Consider the following 17,959-nt stretch of genomic DNA (forward strand, 5'->3'; position numbering starts at 1 on the left):
ATGTTTTGTCATAATATGAAGTTAACCTTGTCTTTGATAAGAACAAGACCAACTGAATACTCCTGGTACCCTAAGCGCACGATGACAGCTTATTGGAGGCCCATTCCCAATGATAATGCTGCTGTTTAGCCAGCAGTGTGTGTGTGGATGTGTGTGTGTGTGTCGCGCACGTGCGGGAGCTTACTGTCATATTCCTGCAACAGCTCCACCGCCGTCAGGAGAACTGCTCGGTGTTCTGGGTCCCTGATATTTAATTCATCCAAGTCTTCTTCCTCCAGGAGCTTGAAGGTGTCCAGGTCCTCGTAGCCATTGAACAGGAAGGTGGGCATGTGTTCCTGGGAGGCGGAGCGGGAAGATCAAAGTGAGTCTGTGGCCCAGCCATGTGATCAGACGTTCCCCCCATAGTCCTTATGCTCACCAGGGGATGGGTATCATTTATAATATATTCCGGGCCTCCCAATCTTCCGGCTTAGTGGGCACATGGGGGGTGTATAGACTCACTCACTAATGGCTCAAGAAGGAACTAATTCCTTTATCACCGCTTAGCCTGCAGTGAGTGAGAAGGCTTCCCCTTAACATTTGAGTCGGGGAGGCTTATTAAAATTCAACTTAGCAAACCCTATGAATTTCTCAGGACCAAGATGTTTTCTAAGTTGAAAACTAGAATCCACCATGGTAGCCGCACTCTTTTAGAAGATGCTGGGAGTCACAGCCAGGGAGAGCTGAGAAGGCAGGTGCCTCATGGTCCCCTAGAGCTGGCTGTGGGCAGAACACTTGGGATTCTGTTCAGAGAGCCCTCCCAAAAAGCAAATTCGGATATAGGGCTTACGCTGCACTATTGCCCTTAGTAAAGGGCAAGGATAACATTAGAATACTGGTAACCATTTGCATTGAATACTAGTAACCTTACTGGGTGACACCTGCAAGGTGACATAGATCACCTATCTAGTTTAGAGAGAGGACAAGTGACAACAGCACAGGTAGGACATGAGTAACAAGTGACTGACTTTCAGGTTGATCCGGTCCAGGAGATCCTCCACGGACTTTGGCTGGGATGGTCTTCCCTTCCTCCTCCTCCTGGTGGGGCGCTTGGGCTTCTCCTCTTCCTCATTTAGCACATCCACATAGATGAACTTGAACGTGCCGACTTTGTTGTTCAGCAGGCCCATCCAGGTACCCATGGGTGGTTTGCTGATTATGTCAATGATATCACCTTTCTGTGGCCCGGGGAACAAAGATCTTTCCATTAGGCGGATGTCTAAGCCTGAGCAATGACATAATTCGGTTGGTTGGGGAAAGGCTACAAGGTCAGGATTGCAGTCCCAGCTTCCTTCCTACCTAATCCTGTGCGCGTTTATAGAAATGTGCCAAGTAGGCAGGTGGATACGGGTGTGTGCACATGGGCACATGTGGCCACCAGAGGTAGATGACCAATGCTTTTCTCCCTTGCATCCTGTCTTGAGCTCCGGGGAGTACCCCACCTGTGTCTATATCCACAGCACTGGTGTTACAGGAGCACACCACCATCCTCAGTTTCTCCATGGGCGCTGGGGATATGAACGTAGGTAGGTATTCGTGCTTGGTGCTCAAGCATGTTACGGACTGAGTCGTCACCCCAGGGCCACAGGTCACCATTCTGAGTGACCGAGACAGGATACGATAGGGAGCATGGCGGACAGCAGACCTGATACTTTTAACTGTGCTAGATGCTAGGAAGGCCTGCCCAGGTCACAGCCTTCCCCACCTCCTGCTCAGCAGGGTAGAGTGGGCCTTATCTGTCAGCCACGCTGAAGTCAGGTTGCCTGCCTTGGCTGTTGGAATCCTTGCCCCCCGTTTTAAGAGGGTGTCCGCTAACCTGTGGCCACAATGTATGAACCATGTCCCACTGCATCTGTAGATTCCCACATAAACATCCCTGTACACACACACAGAGTGGTTATATTCCCCTCGGATAAAGGAAGCATAGAAGGACGGGCATGGAAGTTCTAGAAGGAAGCTGGGGTCGAAGGGTAAGGTCAGGGGAGGAAGCGAGAGAGCTAAAACACAGCGTCCGTGCCCTTCATCACAGTCCGGTTCTAGTTTATTTTCACTAGAAAGGAGCCTAGAGTGGCCAAAACAAGATCTGGTCTACATGGTAAGAGTCCAGCATCCACTGGCAGGGAAGAGAGAAGCCCTTCCTGGGAGATAGGAGGGCCTGGGTTAGCTGCCCAAGATGAAGACAAGCCTACCTTGAGCTTCAGAGAGTCTGTGTCATAGGGACTGGGGGTGAAGTCAGTGTGCACTCGGGCACGCCCACAGAAGGGACCCCGATAGGGTGGCTCTTCGTCATCCCCATCTTCTGACTTGACACTCTCCCTGTTGCTGGTGGAGGAATCGGTGGTGCTCACGGTCTGACCACCTGGACAGGGAGAGCAGGAAGCACGGGGGGGATTCAACACAGCCTTCCCAGGCAGCAAAGATGGAAGGTACCAACAGGACTTTCCATCACATAAGGCCAGGAAGGGATGCTATGAACCACAGCACTCTGTCAGGACCACAGCCAGGCCTATGTCTTCTGTTATCCTAATCCAGCTCCTAACTAGACTGGGGACTCCCAGCACACTGTCCTTGTGACACCGAGACCCACCAGGGGAGGATGCTGCGGCGTGTCACCCTGGCCTTTATCTATAGCATGCAGCACCTCATTTGGAGTACACCATTTCTCTCTTGTGTTGCAGAGGAGGAAACAACCCTAGCTGTGAAGTGTTTGCCTGAGAGAGACGACTTAAAGTTCTGAATTTGACTTCACTTCTTCTTTGTCGCTCTTTGGTCCTGGGGCGGCTGAGTCGTATTGGTATCAGGAACATTTAGGATTCTGCTCCCTGGCCCAGACCCTTGTATTCTGTTGGTCATCTTCACGCACTTTGACCTTTGGCTTACTCTCTAGGTTCTTCCTCAGAGATAAATTTCCTGTCTTCAGCAATCAAAATGAAAACATTCCTCCTTTGCACCACGGCTGGGGGAATCTGTAACTGCATCCTAAGGGCGAGTGCTTGGCCTACACTCATCTTTTGTTTGCCTTAATTGGAGGCGCAAATACGAACATCTGACTGGAACTCCAAAAGGAAGCCACGACGCATTACAAACCACACTTACTCATTGAGCTCTGGCCACTCAGAGAACTCCGAAGGCTTTCCACAGAGCCCCCGGCTTTGAGCTTAGGCTTGTCCGCGTGTTCAGAGTCAAGCTTTACCGAGGCGGGGGAGCCGGGCATTCCATCGAGCCCCGAGTCCTGAAAGAGTTTCAGTAGAACTGAGTTTTCTGAGCAGATGCTTTATTTATCATAGTCGGTGATTTGGGCCTCAACTTTACCAGTCAAATTGATTGTTTATACCTATGCTTGATCTTACATATAATAGTCTCCCTTTAAGTCTATATCTTTGTTTACATTTAAATATGTAGCCCTTAGTACTGCCTACTAAGAAACCCCAAATTGTTTTCAAGTTCAAACAGGTATTCTTAAATTTTCTAGGAAAACTCTGTTTACCATCTACAAAGATGGCTAAAGGCTCTGGGACTTAGTACACCAAGAACAAGCTGGGCCTCAAATGTAGGTCGAGTTCAGTCTACTCTTAATGTAATATTTAGAAGTACAATCGGAGGGCAGTTAGCTAACTCTAAGGGGAAAATATCTACACTAAGAAAAAGCATATTTCTTAGAAACTACTGACCAGAGTGTTTCTTTTTGTATAAATTGTTGAGTGACTGAAAGAGGGCGATGCTGGTGTTTACCCACCAGGGGGCGGCAGCTGAGCAAAAAAAAAAAAAAAAAAATGCCTCCTGTCCCAGCTGGCTGTATTGGCTAGCCGGAGCAACAACATTCCTTGTATACTTCAAGCCAGCTCTCAGCTTGAGTATGTCAGCGGAGGGAGGAGGAGGTTGTTTTGAAACCAAAGGTCAAAACTAGCTCAGAGTTTAGACCTCCAAGCTTCCTTCCTTCCACACGTGCAATTAACACAGAAACTGGACATGTTTCTAATGATGGTGAAGGATGTTTTCTATAGAACCAGGGGTGAGACATCAGCTTCATATCCTACCGACGGCATATAATATCAGTAAGTGAGACAGCATCTCCTCTCACCCCCTATATAAGCCTGAATGACAAATGGAATCTAGTAGCCAGAAAGGGTTGTGTAAAATTCCTCGTTAGACCTGCTGCATACATCTAGAACAGTACACCGTACATCTGAAAAGACAGCTGACAAACACCACTTTACCAAAAGGAAAAAAAAAAAAAAGGATTTACTAATTTTTATTTTTGGTGTATGAGCGTTTGCCTACGTGTACGTATGCGCATCTGGTGCCTGCACAGACTAGAAGCGAGCACTGGATTCCCTGGAACTGGATACACACTGCTGGGAGCCACCATGTGGGTGTTGGGACTCACACCCGAGTCCTTTCTGAGAGCAGCCAGTGAGTGCTGTTAACGGCGGAACCTCTAACTCAGAAGGGTTCTTTGGGAGGATGCTCCCGGTGATAGGTAATTAATAATAGGGGTGTTTTAGGAAAGTATCCTCCGATTCCGCCTTGTGCTTGAATATACCCACTGGCTTTATTCTCCAGTGCTAGAGTGCTTGCTGCACCAAGAACCTGTTTTGTAAAAGTGTGGGCCCTGTCTTGGGTTCTCTGAAATGGAGGGCCTACTGTGAGCGTTCATCTTGTCAATCTGATAGGCTTTGGAACCACCATGGAAATGAGCCTGTGGGTGTGCCGGTGATGGATTTCCTAGACTTCTTAGTTGTGGTGGGAAGGCCCACCCTACATGTGGGTGATCTCATTGGCTGGGCGGGGGTCCTGGGCTGCACACAAAGGAGAGAGGAGGCTCACAGGCACAGGGTGGCCAGCTGACTCAAGTCACTACTTAGCCTGCCGTGACGCACCACGTCTTGAAGCTGTGGGCTTCCTTCCCTCGATTGCCTTTGTCCTGTACTTTTATGCAGCGAACAGAAAAGTCACTGGTACACAGGGCCTGTGTTGCATATTCCCAGCACCCAGAACACCGTCTGGGAAGCCCTGACTGCTTAATGACTGTTTCTCTCCAACTGCCTGCTTTTTCTACGCAAATACAGCCTGGTCTAGCGGCCAGTGAATGCCAAGGAACACACATTCATAACACCATCCAATAGCCTAGGCGGACCGCCCCCAGCAAAAGTGCGGGTCTCGGCAAGGTGGCCACGTACCTGCTCGGAGACCGGGCTGCTGTATTTTTTAGACATCCGCTTCCTCATGGTTTCTTTCACAGATCTCACCTTTTTCCCGAGAGAGATGCGGGAGGCAGAAGGGGATTTGATGACTTCTTTGTACACAAAATCTCCCTCTTTACCCTGCAAAAACGGAGCGTGAATGCCATTAGTCCTAGGAGAGAAGGCAGCAAACCAGTTCCGTTACTCAAACCATTAATGCGCTAGACCTCAGGAAAATATTAGCATTCCCCAGGAGCGTCACACGAATAAGAGCAAAGGCTTTATTTATCTTCGCGATTAGGAATTAAAACCTACCAAGAAGTATTTGTTTGCCTGTTTCTACTGGGACTTGAGGCAGTTTTTATTTTATTTAATCTTAGTACATGCTTTTCCAATTAGGTTGGGTTTTTTTTTTTTTTCTCCCCCTACCATTTAAAAACACTTGAGGGGCTGCATTGCGTCAGGGAAGAACGATCTAGGGGAGCCAGTGTTCAGGGGACCTCAGCAGTTGGGGAGACGGGGGGGGGGGGTCCATACTGACTCATCCCTAAGGCAGGAGGTGGGCGTGAGGGCGCTCCCTACACTATCTACCAAACTGTACAGAACTGCTTGGTATGCCCAGCGCTCAAGAGTGTAACTCGTTTCTCTGAGCGAGCTAGACTGTAGCCAGCTCTCATTCTATTTTGTACTAAAAAAACAAAAACAAAAACAAAAACCTTCCGAAGACAGGTTAGGTGGGTGGGGGGGGGGTTCTGTGTTTTTAAAAACGGACAACATAAAATTACTGGCTTATGAATGAATAAAATTTGATTCCCAAATAAAACAGCTTCGATCTTGCAGGAAATTCCGTAACACTTCATATCTCACAGATGTGTATTCTGGCTGACATAAGGTCATAACTGTAAAGCACAAACTCTTCATTTTATAGTCTCAAGGCAGAATATTTAAGGGAGAAGCAAAGCCAGGTGAAACTCACCTATTCCCTTGGGACCTGAGTTTTAGGGACCTTTAAACACTACCACAGTGTCCTGACCCTTGACCATGGCCCACAAGCATGTCTGAGGAGACATTAACCTGGGTAATCAAGGCCCTGATTCGCTTTGACACTGAGAAAACTGGGCTCATGTCAGGACAGCTCACATGAGAACACCTACTTACTGCAGGCTCTGGTGGTGCACGCACTGATCCTATAAGACTGCTCAATGACGCCCAGGTCACAGGGTTCCCTCAGGTCACACCCTTCATGGACAACTGAGGCTAGGGAGGAGGGAAGGCTCAGAGGCACAAAGCTTGTGTGCTTTCTAAAGCACATAAGGCCACAGGAGCCAAATCTGCGTGTGCTACTTACAGAACGCTGGAGAAAAGGTACTAAAGAACTAAAGGTGCTCCGAGGAAATGGGAGGTACTGGAGATGGGTGGTCATCAGCCATCCCATGGGGAATAGCAGACTATCTCCAAGATTGGGAGCAGCGGAGCTTCATTGCAAACAGTGTTTGGAACCACTGTGCAAAGCCGGAATCAACTCTCTAAGACACTAAATGGGTTGGGGACTTGGGGGTGGGGGGGGGTAAGGACCCAGGTCACTGTAATTCCGTACCCACTTCTTTTCTCTGTGGCCTACTTACCACGGGGTCAGAATTATTACTGCCAACATGCAGAGAACGGTTTGTCAGGTCAAATCCACCAAAACTGCAGGTTCTCTGTGGAAACGAGGGGGAGGGTGGAAACAATGCAGTTATGCTCATGTAGCAGCCACAGACACCCCAACACGTGTCCCCAGCGCAAGGCACCTCTGACTCACACGTACATGTACAGGATGGAAGGGGGGCAATGAGACATGAGGAGGAGAAACATGAGACCTTTCTTATTTGGTGCTTGCTCAAGTCACTCCCTAGGGGTCTAAAAGTCCCTTAATGTGCAAAGCCAGGGACTCTAAGAAAATAAATAAATAAATAAATAAACAAACAAACAAACCTCCACAAATGGAGTGCCGGAGGAAGGTCCCCTCGCCTCTCCGTGACCTAGGGAGTGCTGTGCTCTGCCATGGACAGCAGGCCTTTTCTGAATGATTTTTGTCTTGTTTAGTTTTAAAACACCGGGGTGGGGCATGGTTATGTTAGACACCTGGTCAGATCAACAGGGGTCCTCACTAAATGCCCCCCACCAAGCCTAGCCAAAAATGCAGGTAACTTTCCCATCTAACTGTCCCTCTGGATTGCTGCTGACCCCTTTTCTCACAGCGGATGCTGTAGAGGTGGTGGAGGGGGGCTGATGGAGTGTCTGTTACTGACCACACACTCCGCTTTCAGCAGGAAAAGACACTGTTGTAAAAACGGATGGAAAGTTAATTGTACTTTTAAGTTGGCTTCAAAATATGTGAAACATATTTCTATGATCATATTTCTATGATCTGCTGCTTCTGGAACTTGGATCTGATTTCTCTTGTTTTTCTAGCAATTAAAAAAATAAAAATAAAAATTCATTTGATGCCCATGCTGGTCTTCTTTCTCCAATGTATTTTAAGTTTTGTTGTAACATTGTAAACACAGTTGGTAGGAAAACCTGAATGGTGGATGTGGGCTCTGAGGCTGTGTGTGACCTGCTGCTCAGAGACCATAACGACAGCCACACAATGGGGGGAGATGGACAGAAAAGCAGAATACATACTTAAGCGTGCTTCTTTTAACCAGGTATACTTTAGACCTATATTAATGTACTGCATCAAGAAAGCAGACACAGTCTTGGAGGAAAATGAGTCGGCTTCTTAACCCCGTACATAGATTCAACTTCTGGTTCTGCCACTTGCTTGCTGTGTGACCACAGTTCCAGTGTTAAAACTCTGTGACCTTGGGGTTCTGCACCGAGATACTATTTCACACCGCACATCTGACGACAGCACACGGCTGCGCAGAAGAGGCGAGGCGTTGGGCTTCATCTGGGAGTTCAATAGTAAAACCAAAGCACTCAGGAATGGGCCATACAGGGAGGTGACACTGGTAGAAAGTGAGAGGAGCAGAAGCCAGCCAGCCACCTCTCAGGAATAGTGCTGCTTTCAATAATCCTACTTATTCCTTTCCAGTACTCAATTGTATACTACATATCAGCAGCTAGCCTTGCTCTCTTTACAGTCAGCTAGCCTGTGTCCAGTCCATAAAATGAGAAAGGCTTCCCTACAGAAAACCAATACAGCTCACCTAACCGGGGAAGGATATCATGCCCCCCATCCCCCGCCAAGGCAACCATGAGCTTGCCCTCATAGCTCGTGGTGCCAAATGTGTATTCTCAGTTTTGCAAAGGCAGGGACTTTAGTTCCTTTCCTGTGACTCAGGGCTTCACAGACACAGGGTGGCGCCCAGATGTCTGATCACTGTATGGCTTCTGCACGTCCATGCGTTAAATGACAACATCTCCCGTAACACTGGGGCCCAGCATGCTTTCCTCTGATGCGCATGAAATAACGCACAAGGAATGTATGTGGAAACGATGACTGTAATAAATTAGAAGCCTGTTGAGGTTCTCATGTGCCTGCTGCAATGCATTTATACGCCACAGTAAAGGGCTTGAAGAATGGACTGGTTTTCCGAAACAGCAGCTAGACTCTCTCCAGGTTGTATGCTAAGATATTGGAGGTTCCTTCCCGTCAGCTCAGTGGAGGCCTAAAAAGCATGGAGCACTAAGTGGAGGAAGCTCTCAAGTCTCCCAAGAGCACCAGTTCTTAAAGGAGCACACTCTTTCAGGAAGAAAAATGGATTTAAAAAAAAAAAAGCAATTAAAAAAACAACAACAACAAAAAAAAAACTTTGAGCTCTAGTGATCTACATCAACGAAGCAGAAGCAAAAAAATATTTTTTTCGTTCATTCATTGCTGTCCAGATAATTATAAAATCGTCTCTAACTAATACTTGGGATGAGGAGAGCGAGCCAATGGGATGATCATGCACTGACAACATGTTTGGAGTGGGACTGAATTTAAAAGGGACAAGATTCCAAAATGTCATGCAAGTCTGTGTCCGAAAAAAAAAAAATGAATGAATAAAAATTAAAAGCAAGACACGTGACTGTTTCCAGTGAATTTAAAGCGTTATCATTTCCCTGAGGTTTGGTCAAGCAAGTATGGCATCTCTAAAGGACAAAAAAAGATCAAGGTTGAAGATTAAAGCAAACTGTGCACTGTGGGGTAAAGTGAAGAAAGACAAAGGGAACAGAAAGGAGCATTTTAAGTGAGAGGTGAAAAGAAGTAAGAGAGTGTAGCCCAGTGGTAGAGCTCTTACTTAAACATGCACGAGGCTGTGGGTTCAAGTCCTGTATGAAATAAGACAGTCAATCAAAAACTGCCCGTCGCTTTCTACTCTTAAGACTGACTTTAGCCTATGTTGTCCAAGTAATGAGGAATTATTTTGTTCTAATTATACAAGTGTATTCACAAGCGTGGCTATGAACAGATTTCTAATTTGGGTATTAAAACTGCCCAGTACTTTCTTCAGCTCTTAGCATCTTAAAGGCCACCAGCTCGTCGTGCCATCGTTACTGAGGGGTGCTGATGTTTGAAGGCCAGCTGGCAGATGAAGTGTTGTATAAAAGCTCAGTTTTTTTATAAAAGATATGGAGGTTAGAGCACACCAGAGACTGAATGAATGGGTGGCGAAGAAAATTCTGATATGAAAACACAACAAAACAAACCAGAAAAATCAAAACACTGTTGCCAAGATACAGAAAGAGACAGAAGCAAAGTTTTCTCAACAGACCAGTAGCATTTAAAAAAAAAAAAAAAAAAAAAAAAAAGTGCTATAAGGCTCATAAAGATGGGAAAAGGCGGAAAGTAAAATCTAGGACGGAAGTCAACACACACGGGAATTATTTTCAAAACCCCAAAGCGAGGAAAGACCCACAGATCCTCTGAGAAGCAGAGGAGGTCACTTGAAGGATGGCGGTGGCCAATCCGTCTTCGTTTCCACAAAAGCAGAACTCGGTTGCATGAATTTAAATTACAGTTATACAGTTCTGGACAAGAGCATCCTATTCATGAGCGCAAAGGGACCCTGGGAAAGGGGACCGTGGAAGCCCATTCTTCTCCACAGGTTCTTTCAGATCGTTCAAAGGGGCTCTGGGCCAGCAGCCCCAGGAGGATTAAGCAAGGTGCCAGAGCGCAGCACTGCCAGCTCCGCCTCACGCGGTCCCCTTTTACATGGGCCATTGTGCAAACTCGGAGTTAGGTGGGAATCCGGGGGGAATATCTATACTTTCAAGTTCAAACGAAGTCACTCTCTGAAAGGAAAAGCTAAACTAGGCTTCCCTGATCCTTCAATATGAAAACTGAAAAACAAAAATTCATGAAATGAGCAATCGTCTAAGTAAACCCTTTCCTTTGCTGGGCACGGGAATCTGGGAGGGCACTACTACATGCCAAGTCCTCTATTTAAAAAAGTAAAAATATTGAATTGGTTTAATTAAAACAAAAAGGCTTTAAGTGATTCTCCGCCCCCCCCCCCCCCCCCCCACCCCCGACCCTACCTCTCTTAGATGTAAGAACTTTCTAGCTCTACTATTAAAGAAATGTACTCGAGGGTGGTGATGGCAGACTGTCCGTCAGTTCGTTCCTACTGTTTTCATTAATGGAAAAAAGCAGGCATCTCTTCCAAGGCTCAATGCCCTTCTGATTTGAATCAGCTTCTTTGGGGTCAAGTGACAAGATGGCCGGGTATAAAGACAGCCACTCCTAGAAGTTAGCCAAAGCCCACCCCCGCACCCTGGAAGATCAACTTCAAGGTTTAGATCCAGTTAAGAATATCAAACAGCTTCGGTTGGCCAGAGGGCAGACAGAAATAAGAAAAAAGCACCGCTATAGAAAGAAGAAGGGCGAGAAATCGGAGGGTGACAGAGGAATGGACCCTGCGGAAGTGGTGAGTTAGTTGAAGGAAGGCAGCTTTGCGAGAAGAGAGGCCATAACGCTTGACTACACATCATGGAAATGACAAGGCCTTCCTCATGACCATCCTGGCGACTCACAGACTTCTGGTGGATTCTCAAGAGAACCCTTTTAGTACAGCGGTCCACCGTGGCAGCCCACTTCCTCTTTGCCTCCTCATCCTCCTCCAGCAAGCACCGCCTCAGGTCCTGCTTCTCCGCCTTGCTCAGCGTCCTGTCCGAGGCAGGACGCACGAGCTGGGTCAGGTTCAGGTGGCTGTAGAGGCTCCGCTCCACCACGTAGGTGATATTGAACTCGCTGACCGAGGTGCGCCCTCGGCCCCTCCTGCCAGCGAAGCCACAGCCACCCCCCTTGGGCTTCGGCCGGGGCAGCAGGTCACAGGTGGTGCCATTTACTCCTTTTCTGGAGGGACGCTGGCAGAGAAAAGTTCTGGAACAGGAGTAATTAGTATCCGTTTTCTTCAAGCGGATTTGCTTACGGATACTCTGAACCTCCTCCAGGGACACCAGAAAGTGGTGCCTGCGCCGATGGTTGTCATAGAAGAAAACACCATCGGTACTTACCCCGTGGCTCAAAGACCCAAGACCTTTCTTCATTTCCCCCTCTGTGAGGGAGCGGGACACTTTTTGCGCCTTCTCTTCTTCCGGATAGGAGAAGAATGTCCCCATCTTCTTCGGGGGCTTAATCAGGCCCCGACTCTCTCCTTTGCTGAAGGTTTTGACCAACTTCCGGCCAGCTCCCCACGTATCCAGACTGCTGGATGATGGAGATGGCGTGAGAGAGTCTGCATCGTCTTCTGGAGGTTTCTCAGGAGAGCCATCATAGAAAAATGGCTTTTTGTGCACTCCAGAGTAGAGTGCGGACCTTTCATCTTGGACTGGGGAATTCTCAAATACCTGTTCCTCTCCACCTGGAAGAGAACCAACAGGAGGTCTCCTGTGAGTGACTGTCCCATGCACCTTTGTCTGTATCTGTAAAACACGTTATCTCACATGGCCAATGGTAATGTTCTCCCTGCCTATGATCTGAACTTCCTCATAAACATGACTTACATGTCAATGCACATGAAACAACAATCAAACTACATTGTATTGTTTCAAGAAAGCTTAACATTACACATTTGTGAGGTGCCGGACCTGGTGGCATGAGGATGGATGGCAAGTTCAAGATCAACCTGGCTAACTTAATGAGATTCAAAATAAAAGCTTGCTGGTTTTACCGTTCATGGCTTTAAACCCAGCTTGGGAGGTGAAGGTGGAGATCAAGAGTCCAATGTCATCCCCTGCTAAATACAGTCAAGGGCGGCCTAAGGTACATGAGACTCTGACGCTAAAAACCAAACCAAACCAAACCAAAAGCCAGATGGGGGTATAGCTGAAAGTTAGGGGGGATTTATCCAGCTTTTAGCGTGTGTGCAGTTTTTGCATCCAAACCTAGTACTACAAAACTAGAGCTGAGAAACTTGTGGTATCTTTTATTTTCCTCCAAAACAAGTTTGTAGACCAGCATCTCCCTTGACCTATTAAAAAGTGCCATTTGCAGAACCAAGACCCGTCATTATGATATATGTTAGCATTGCAAGGTAATTGCCACCGTGGTTTGTAAGTGCAGCACTTAGAAGCTAGGAACGGTCTTCCCTGTCCTGAAAGACCCTCCTTTATGTCAGCTCTAGTGGCTTTTATAGTTGGAGTGTGATGAATACCATGTGTCAGACAATGATTTTTTTTTTTTATTGGTACATATGCCATTTAAGTGATTAAATCTCCAAGAGAGTTTGGGTGGGGAGAACACTATAAAGGGTTATACTTGCAAATGTGATTGACAAATGGTCTCCAGTTGCCTGGCCAAATACAAAAAAGCCAGGGGAACTAAGTGACTGCAACCAGATAGTCCCATCCACCCAGCCCCGGAGGAAACAGCAAGGGCATTTAAGGGCCCTGACACGCAGGCAGCTCACTAAGTGCTCAACTTGGGCTCCGGCTTCCAGGCCTTGACGCTCTCGCTGGGGCCAGGTATTGAGCCAAGGCCTCTGGAGCCCAGTGGAAAGGCCTGGATGTGCTGGCAGGAGAGCCAAGTTCTTTTCTGCATGTGTTATGTGAACAGATGTGAGGGAGGAATTAGGTCAAGCTGTGGGTGTAGAGCCCAACTGGCTGTATCCCTTAATTATAAGGAAACATTGGAGCCTTGCAGATTTCCACCAGCTGAACAGGGGCGTAGGGAAAAATACAAAGCTCCCTGGGACAGAAGGACAGCGCTGTACATGCTAGCTGGGACAAAGGTAACGATGGATGGTTAGGTTTCAGGGAGAAAGGGAGAGGGGAGGGCGACAAAATAGCTCCCATTTCTAGAAGATTCTAAAAATGGCTACCTTTTCTAATTGATGGCTACTAGTTATGAAAGAATTGTAGCATGAGATCCTACCTAAGATCAACTCCACATTCATGTGCCGAAATGAGTGGCGGGGAAGGAAGGAAGGAGAAGAAATCAAAATGACACCTAGTCTCAAGTTCACAAAAGAACTGTCTGTGGATCTTTTAGGACAGTTTAAAGCAAGGACCAGGGTCGGACAGGAGTTAGACAGACCACGGACAGTACACAAATGTGAGAGCTCCTTCCTGCTTTCTCCTCCAGATCCCCAACAAGTACGGAGACCGACAGCGCTCACAGATTCCCAAGTAAATATAGAAACTTCTAAAGATTGTTCCCTGCTTCCAGAAAGAAGCAACTGGACTAACACTGGAGGCCCAGCCTAGTGGCAGAGGTGTCCCAGCAGTGAATGAATACGGCCACGTTAAGTCCGTCAGGTGACACAGATTGTTGAAAAGTCTAAACAACACAATCCTGAAAGGCTCCATGGATGCTGGTGGGCTCTGCCCACCTCTCTAAGTAACTGTCACTCATCCGTGGTCCGAACATCTTCTGGAGTGTTTTGGGGACAGCCGTCAGGCACTAACTAGCTGGGACACACATGTTCCTGACATGTGCAGCCTTACCCTGGAAAGGAGCTTTGAGGGGAATAGGAAATGCCTCCAAAGGGGCTGTGTCAGCCTTTGTGAGCTGGCCCCATGCCGTGTGAGCTGCACCGTCCATGTCTGAGAGGCAGCCCCGAAGCCCAGCCCCAACCTGGGCTCCATCAATACAATACAATACTCTTCTCTTGCCATCTTCTGATCAAAAGGAAGAGCTTCGCTCTGCAGGGTGCTGGGCCAGGGGAGCCCCACCCCCACCCCCACCCCCAATCCCTGTACACTGTGTAACCTGCTTCATGAGGGCCTTTTTGTCTAAGCTGAGATCAGAATACCCAAGGAGAAGTGAGGACGTGAGACCACTTCATGTGAGGATACAGCTTTGTACAAGTTCTGGTCTTCAGCCATAGTTCCGGGACCCTGGGCGTCTGGTTCTTGCTCTGAGCCGTCTCTGTCACAACACCTACTGATCTTTAGCTAATGCCCCAATACAGTTACAGTGGGTGTTAATAAAAAAGAGACACTTGAAGCTTCTTCTTGTGCTAAAAGGCACCACATAGAAGCTGATGGTTCTGTATTGGCTTAGAAGTGCTGGTGCACTGTGGGAATGTTGCTGTACACACACAAGTGGGCACGGACACTACCCATGTTTAATATTAAGGCTGCTATGTCAGAATATACCTGGGAAGTCAAGACAGGAGAGGGAGACCAGATAAAGAATTCAAAAGCCATCAGTTCTCCTGAGTGGTAGACTGTACAGGGGGGGGGCGGGACACCCTGAGGAAGTCTGGCTGGCCAGCTGAGTGTCCTTGAGGAAGTTCCCTGGCTTCTTTATCTCCGCCTCCTTCCTGGTGAAATGAGTAAGTGCCTGCCTCTGGTGGGTATTCCAGAGATGGCATATTAAAAGGGACCATCAATTCTCAAGTGTGGGGGAGAAACGCGTAGCATGCAGGATGCATCATCTCCTTAAAGGATTATGATTTGCCTTACAAGTGGCATAGGCGTGCAGGCTCATCAGTGAGTTGATCAAATCTCTGTAAGCCCAAGGGCACTGGGGAAGAAGGCAAACATCTCACAACCCAAGGAGCCTGTCCCACCTCCCTGTTCTTCCACCAGTAGGAGCTTGGTCACGTGGGGGCTGGAGGCAGACACTCTGAGCTACACACACTCACTCATGGATGCACAAACACACACACTCATGGATGCACAAACACACACACTCATGGATACACACACACACACACACACACAGGCAAGCATGGGCTTCCATGCACACAGACACTCACATGCACATGACCATTTTGGTGATAAGAATGAGAGAGTGAATGGTTCTCCCAGCTTCCTAGCTCATCACACATTAGAGCAAACCTTGCAACTTGAGTTCAAGCCCAACTGTGAGGCCCAGTCCCCACTTGGATGAACTCATTAAGAAGCCCACCAGGAAATTATCTAAGGTGACTGCTTTTCACCTTCAATTGCCTCTTCTGGTGTTTTGCCATTACCCAACCCCCTCAACATAGCTTGAATTAATAGACTCTGCAAATTTGGATATATCCAGATGTATACAATATTATTCTAGCATAAAGGCTACCACATGACAAGTCCTGCCGGCTCAGTACTGTGACACTCATTTAATGTCACTGGTGGGCAAGCCCATTGTTCTGATTGTCACAGCTGACACTGGATTTTGGTTTGCTCCCCAACACATACTCGGGGCTGGGCACTGGCGAGTCTGTGTAGTTCTCAACAAAAGTATAACCTCCCACTCTCCGTGTTCACATTTCGGTAAAACCTGCTGTTGTGTGGGATTCTGTACAGCAGAAATGCTGGCCAGCAGAAAGCGACATTACAGTCAACTGTAAACACAATTACTAGACCAAGGGACACTCAAATGCAGCTCCCACATTAAAGGTAGGCCCACATTTATGAAGTTACCCTTCAAGCTTATTTCTCTAGCCAACCCCCCCTTTTTTGTCTTCCCATCTCCCATTCTTTTACAGCTACCAGCATCTTCAGCTTGATCCTAAAGAATTAAATCACTGTACAGCAACAAACCGAATTAATTAGAAAGCATCAATAATAGCAAGAAACCCTCATCTTTAAAAATAAAAGGAAGTTTGGTTTCCTGAGTACAACTTGGTTTTACAAGGATCAAAAAGGCCTTTATAATAATAATTCTAAAACCCATGTGTTAAAATTTTTGAAATTCCTTATAACACAGACATAATATTTTTAAGAAGTAGTGCTTTTCTTATTAAAGCTGTCCAGTATTTTTTCCTACATACCCACTATCATTTTATAAACAAGAGAATCAATCATACAGCTGGGTGGGGTTGAGACAGAGTGAGTGTCCGTCAGTCTCACTGCTATATGGAGTGGAGTGGAGTGTCACTATAGTGTCACTACGTAGCACACAGTGCTCCCTTTTCCAGCTCAGGATTACTGGGATTATAAACCTTGTAGGCGTCTGCCACCACACTCCAGAATTTTAAGCTTTTATTTGATCTTTTTGGGGAGTAGGATTTAATGTTGCTTATACATATTATAAATAAAAAAATGAGTAAGGTCACAAATTAAACCTTCATAATTACAATTCAAAGGTTACTATTCGTTCTATATCCCCCGGTTAATCCCTCTGTTTGACATCACTGCTTCACCTTCCAGGCAGCTCTGAGGGGTCCCCTTAGAACTGAAGGTCCTTAAAGCCCCCCTTTTGAATAGAGAACTGAGATGGTGTGCGGGAAGAACCAAGCAGACCCGGGGCATTGAAGGGGTACTAAGTGCCTTGACTGTCAGGTGGCTCTGCAAGATTGATGCACTGTGGATCAGGTTTGCACCAAATCCACTGCATTACAGACACCAGTCCTCTTCGGACGAGAGGTTTACGCTGAGAACTTAGAGGGTTTATGTATATATAGCAACACAAGCTCATAATTAAAGCAGTGCCCCACCTTCAGACTTCATCCTCAGATCCTAGCCATTTCCCATCCCTGTCACATTTGAATTACTGAGTGCCCAAAATACTTGACACCAGGATCCTTCATTCCATAACACTCTGAGCATCACCCGCTGGCACACAGACAACTGTTGGCCTCCGCCAGAACTCAATTCATTTCCAATTTGAAAATCATATTCTGTTTGTACTGAATATCTGACCCTAAGTGATTTCTTTCCGAAGAACCAGTGTGAGGTTTGCCCCACACCCCACACCTTTTTTTTCTTTTCTTTTTTTTTTTTCTTTTCTTTCTTTTTTTTTTTTTACCTTCTGTGCTGGGCTTTTTCATTTCTTCCACCCTAATTAGTTTCTTTCTGACTCTTCGAGTAGAGTTCACCAGCTTGTGCAACCTCTTAAACTTCACTGAGTCCTCTGTCTCGTCATCCGACTGCTCTCTTGACTGGCAAAGAAACAGAACAGTTAATCAGTTAATTGCTCCAGAGCCGTGCCCTCCCAGCTGGCATAGCTGGCCTCTCACCCAAGGCCAAACATCCGCAGCCCCACCGCCAAACTCGGGACACATCAGCGTGGGACCTCAGCAAATCTACCCCCCCCCCCAAGGTTTATAGAAGCCACACATACCCTGGGATGGCCTAATAGAGCCGAGAATCAAACCCTGGGGCAAAGTACACATCTTTGGCCTTGACTACCGTGGGGGTGTCCGGCCCATCAGCCCACTACCCAAGTCCAGCAGAGCTTTCTCCCCAAGCTGCCCCTGTAATTCCAGTTACACGCTGTGGTTTGGACCAGCCTCTCCTCTGTCTGGCCCACTGGGACTCACTGTTGAGCATGGTCATCAACCACTTCTCCAAACCAAAAATTTTGTTGACTTTTTCCAGTGCCCCCTCCC

The 17,959-nt window shown here is 47.2% G+C and overlaps 1 protein-coding gene across 5 annotated transcripts in view; it reads right to left on the bottom strand.

Annotated features, from left to right (window-relative positions):
* Window positions 1-17,959, bottom strand: part of Sash1 (SAM and SH3 domain containing 1) — a 227,095-nt gene that overhangs the window by 13,924 nt on the left and 195,212 nt on the right. For 3 of the 5 annotated variants that reach the window (XM_029533050.1, XM_029533049.1, XM_021221084.2), the window contains 8 exons: window positions 17,377-17,509; window positions 11,229-12,058; window positions 6,848-6,922; window positions 5,220-5,363; window positions 3,136-3,271; window positions 2,229-2,398; window positions 1,008-1,217; window positions 185-335 (listed from right to left, as the gene is read on the bottom strand). In XM_029533050.1, the coding sequence (XP_029388910.1) occupies window positions 185-335; window positions 1,008-1,217; window positions 2,229-2,398; window positions 3,136-3,271; window positions 5,220-5,363; window positions 6,848-6,922; window positions 11,229-12,058; window positions 17,377-17,509 (1,849 nt within the window). The remainder of the gene's footprint in view (window positions 1-184; window positions 336-1,007; window positions 1,218-2,228; window positions 2,399-3,135; window positions 3,272-5,219; window positions 5,364-6,847; window positions 6,923-11,228; window positions 12,059-17,376; window positions 17,510-17,959) is intronic. The other 2 variants (XM_021221083.2, XM_021221085.2) reach the window with 1 other exon arrangement.

The sequence above is a fragment of the Mus pahari genome, chromosome 21, assembly GCF_900095145.1.
Source record: "Mus pahari chromosome 21, PAHARI_EIJ_v1.1, whole genome shotgun sequence".
NCBI lineage: Eukaryota > Metazoa > Chordata > Mammalia > Rodentia > Muridae > Mus > Mus pahari.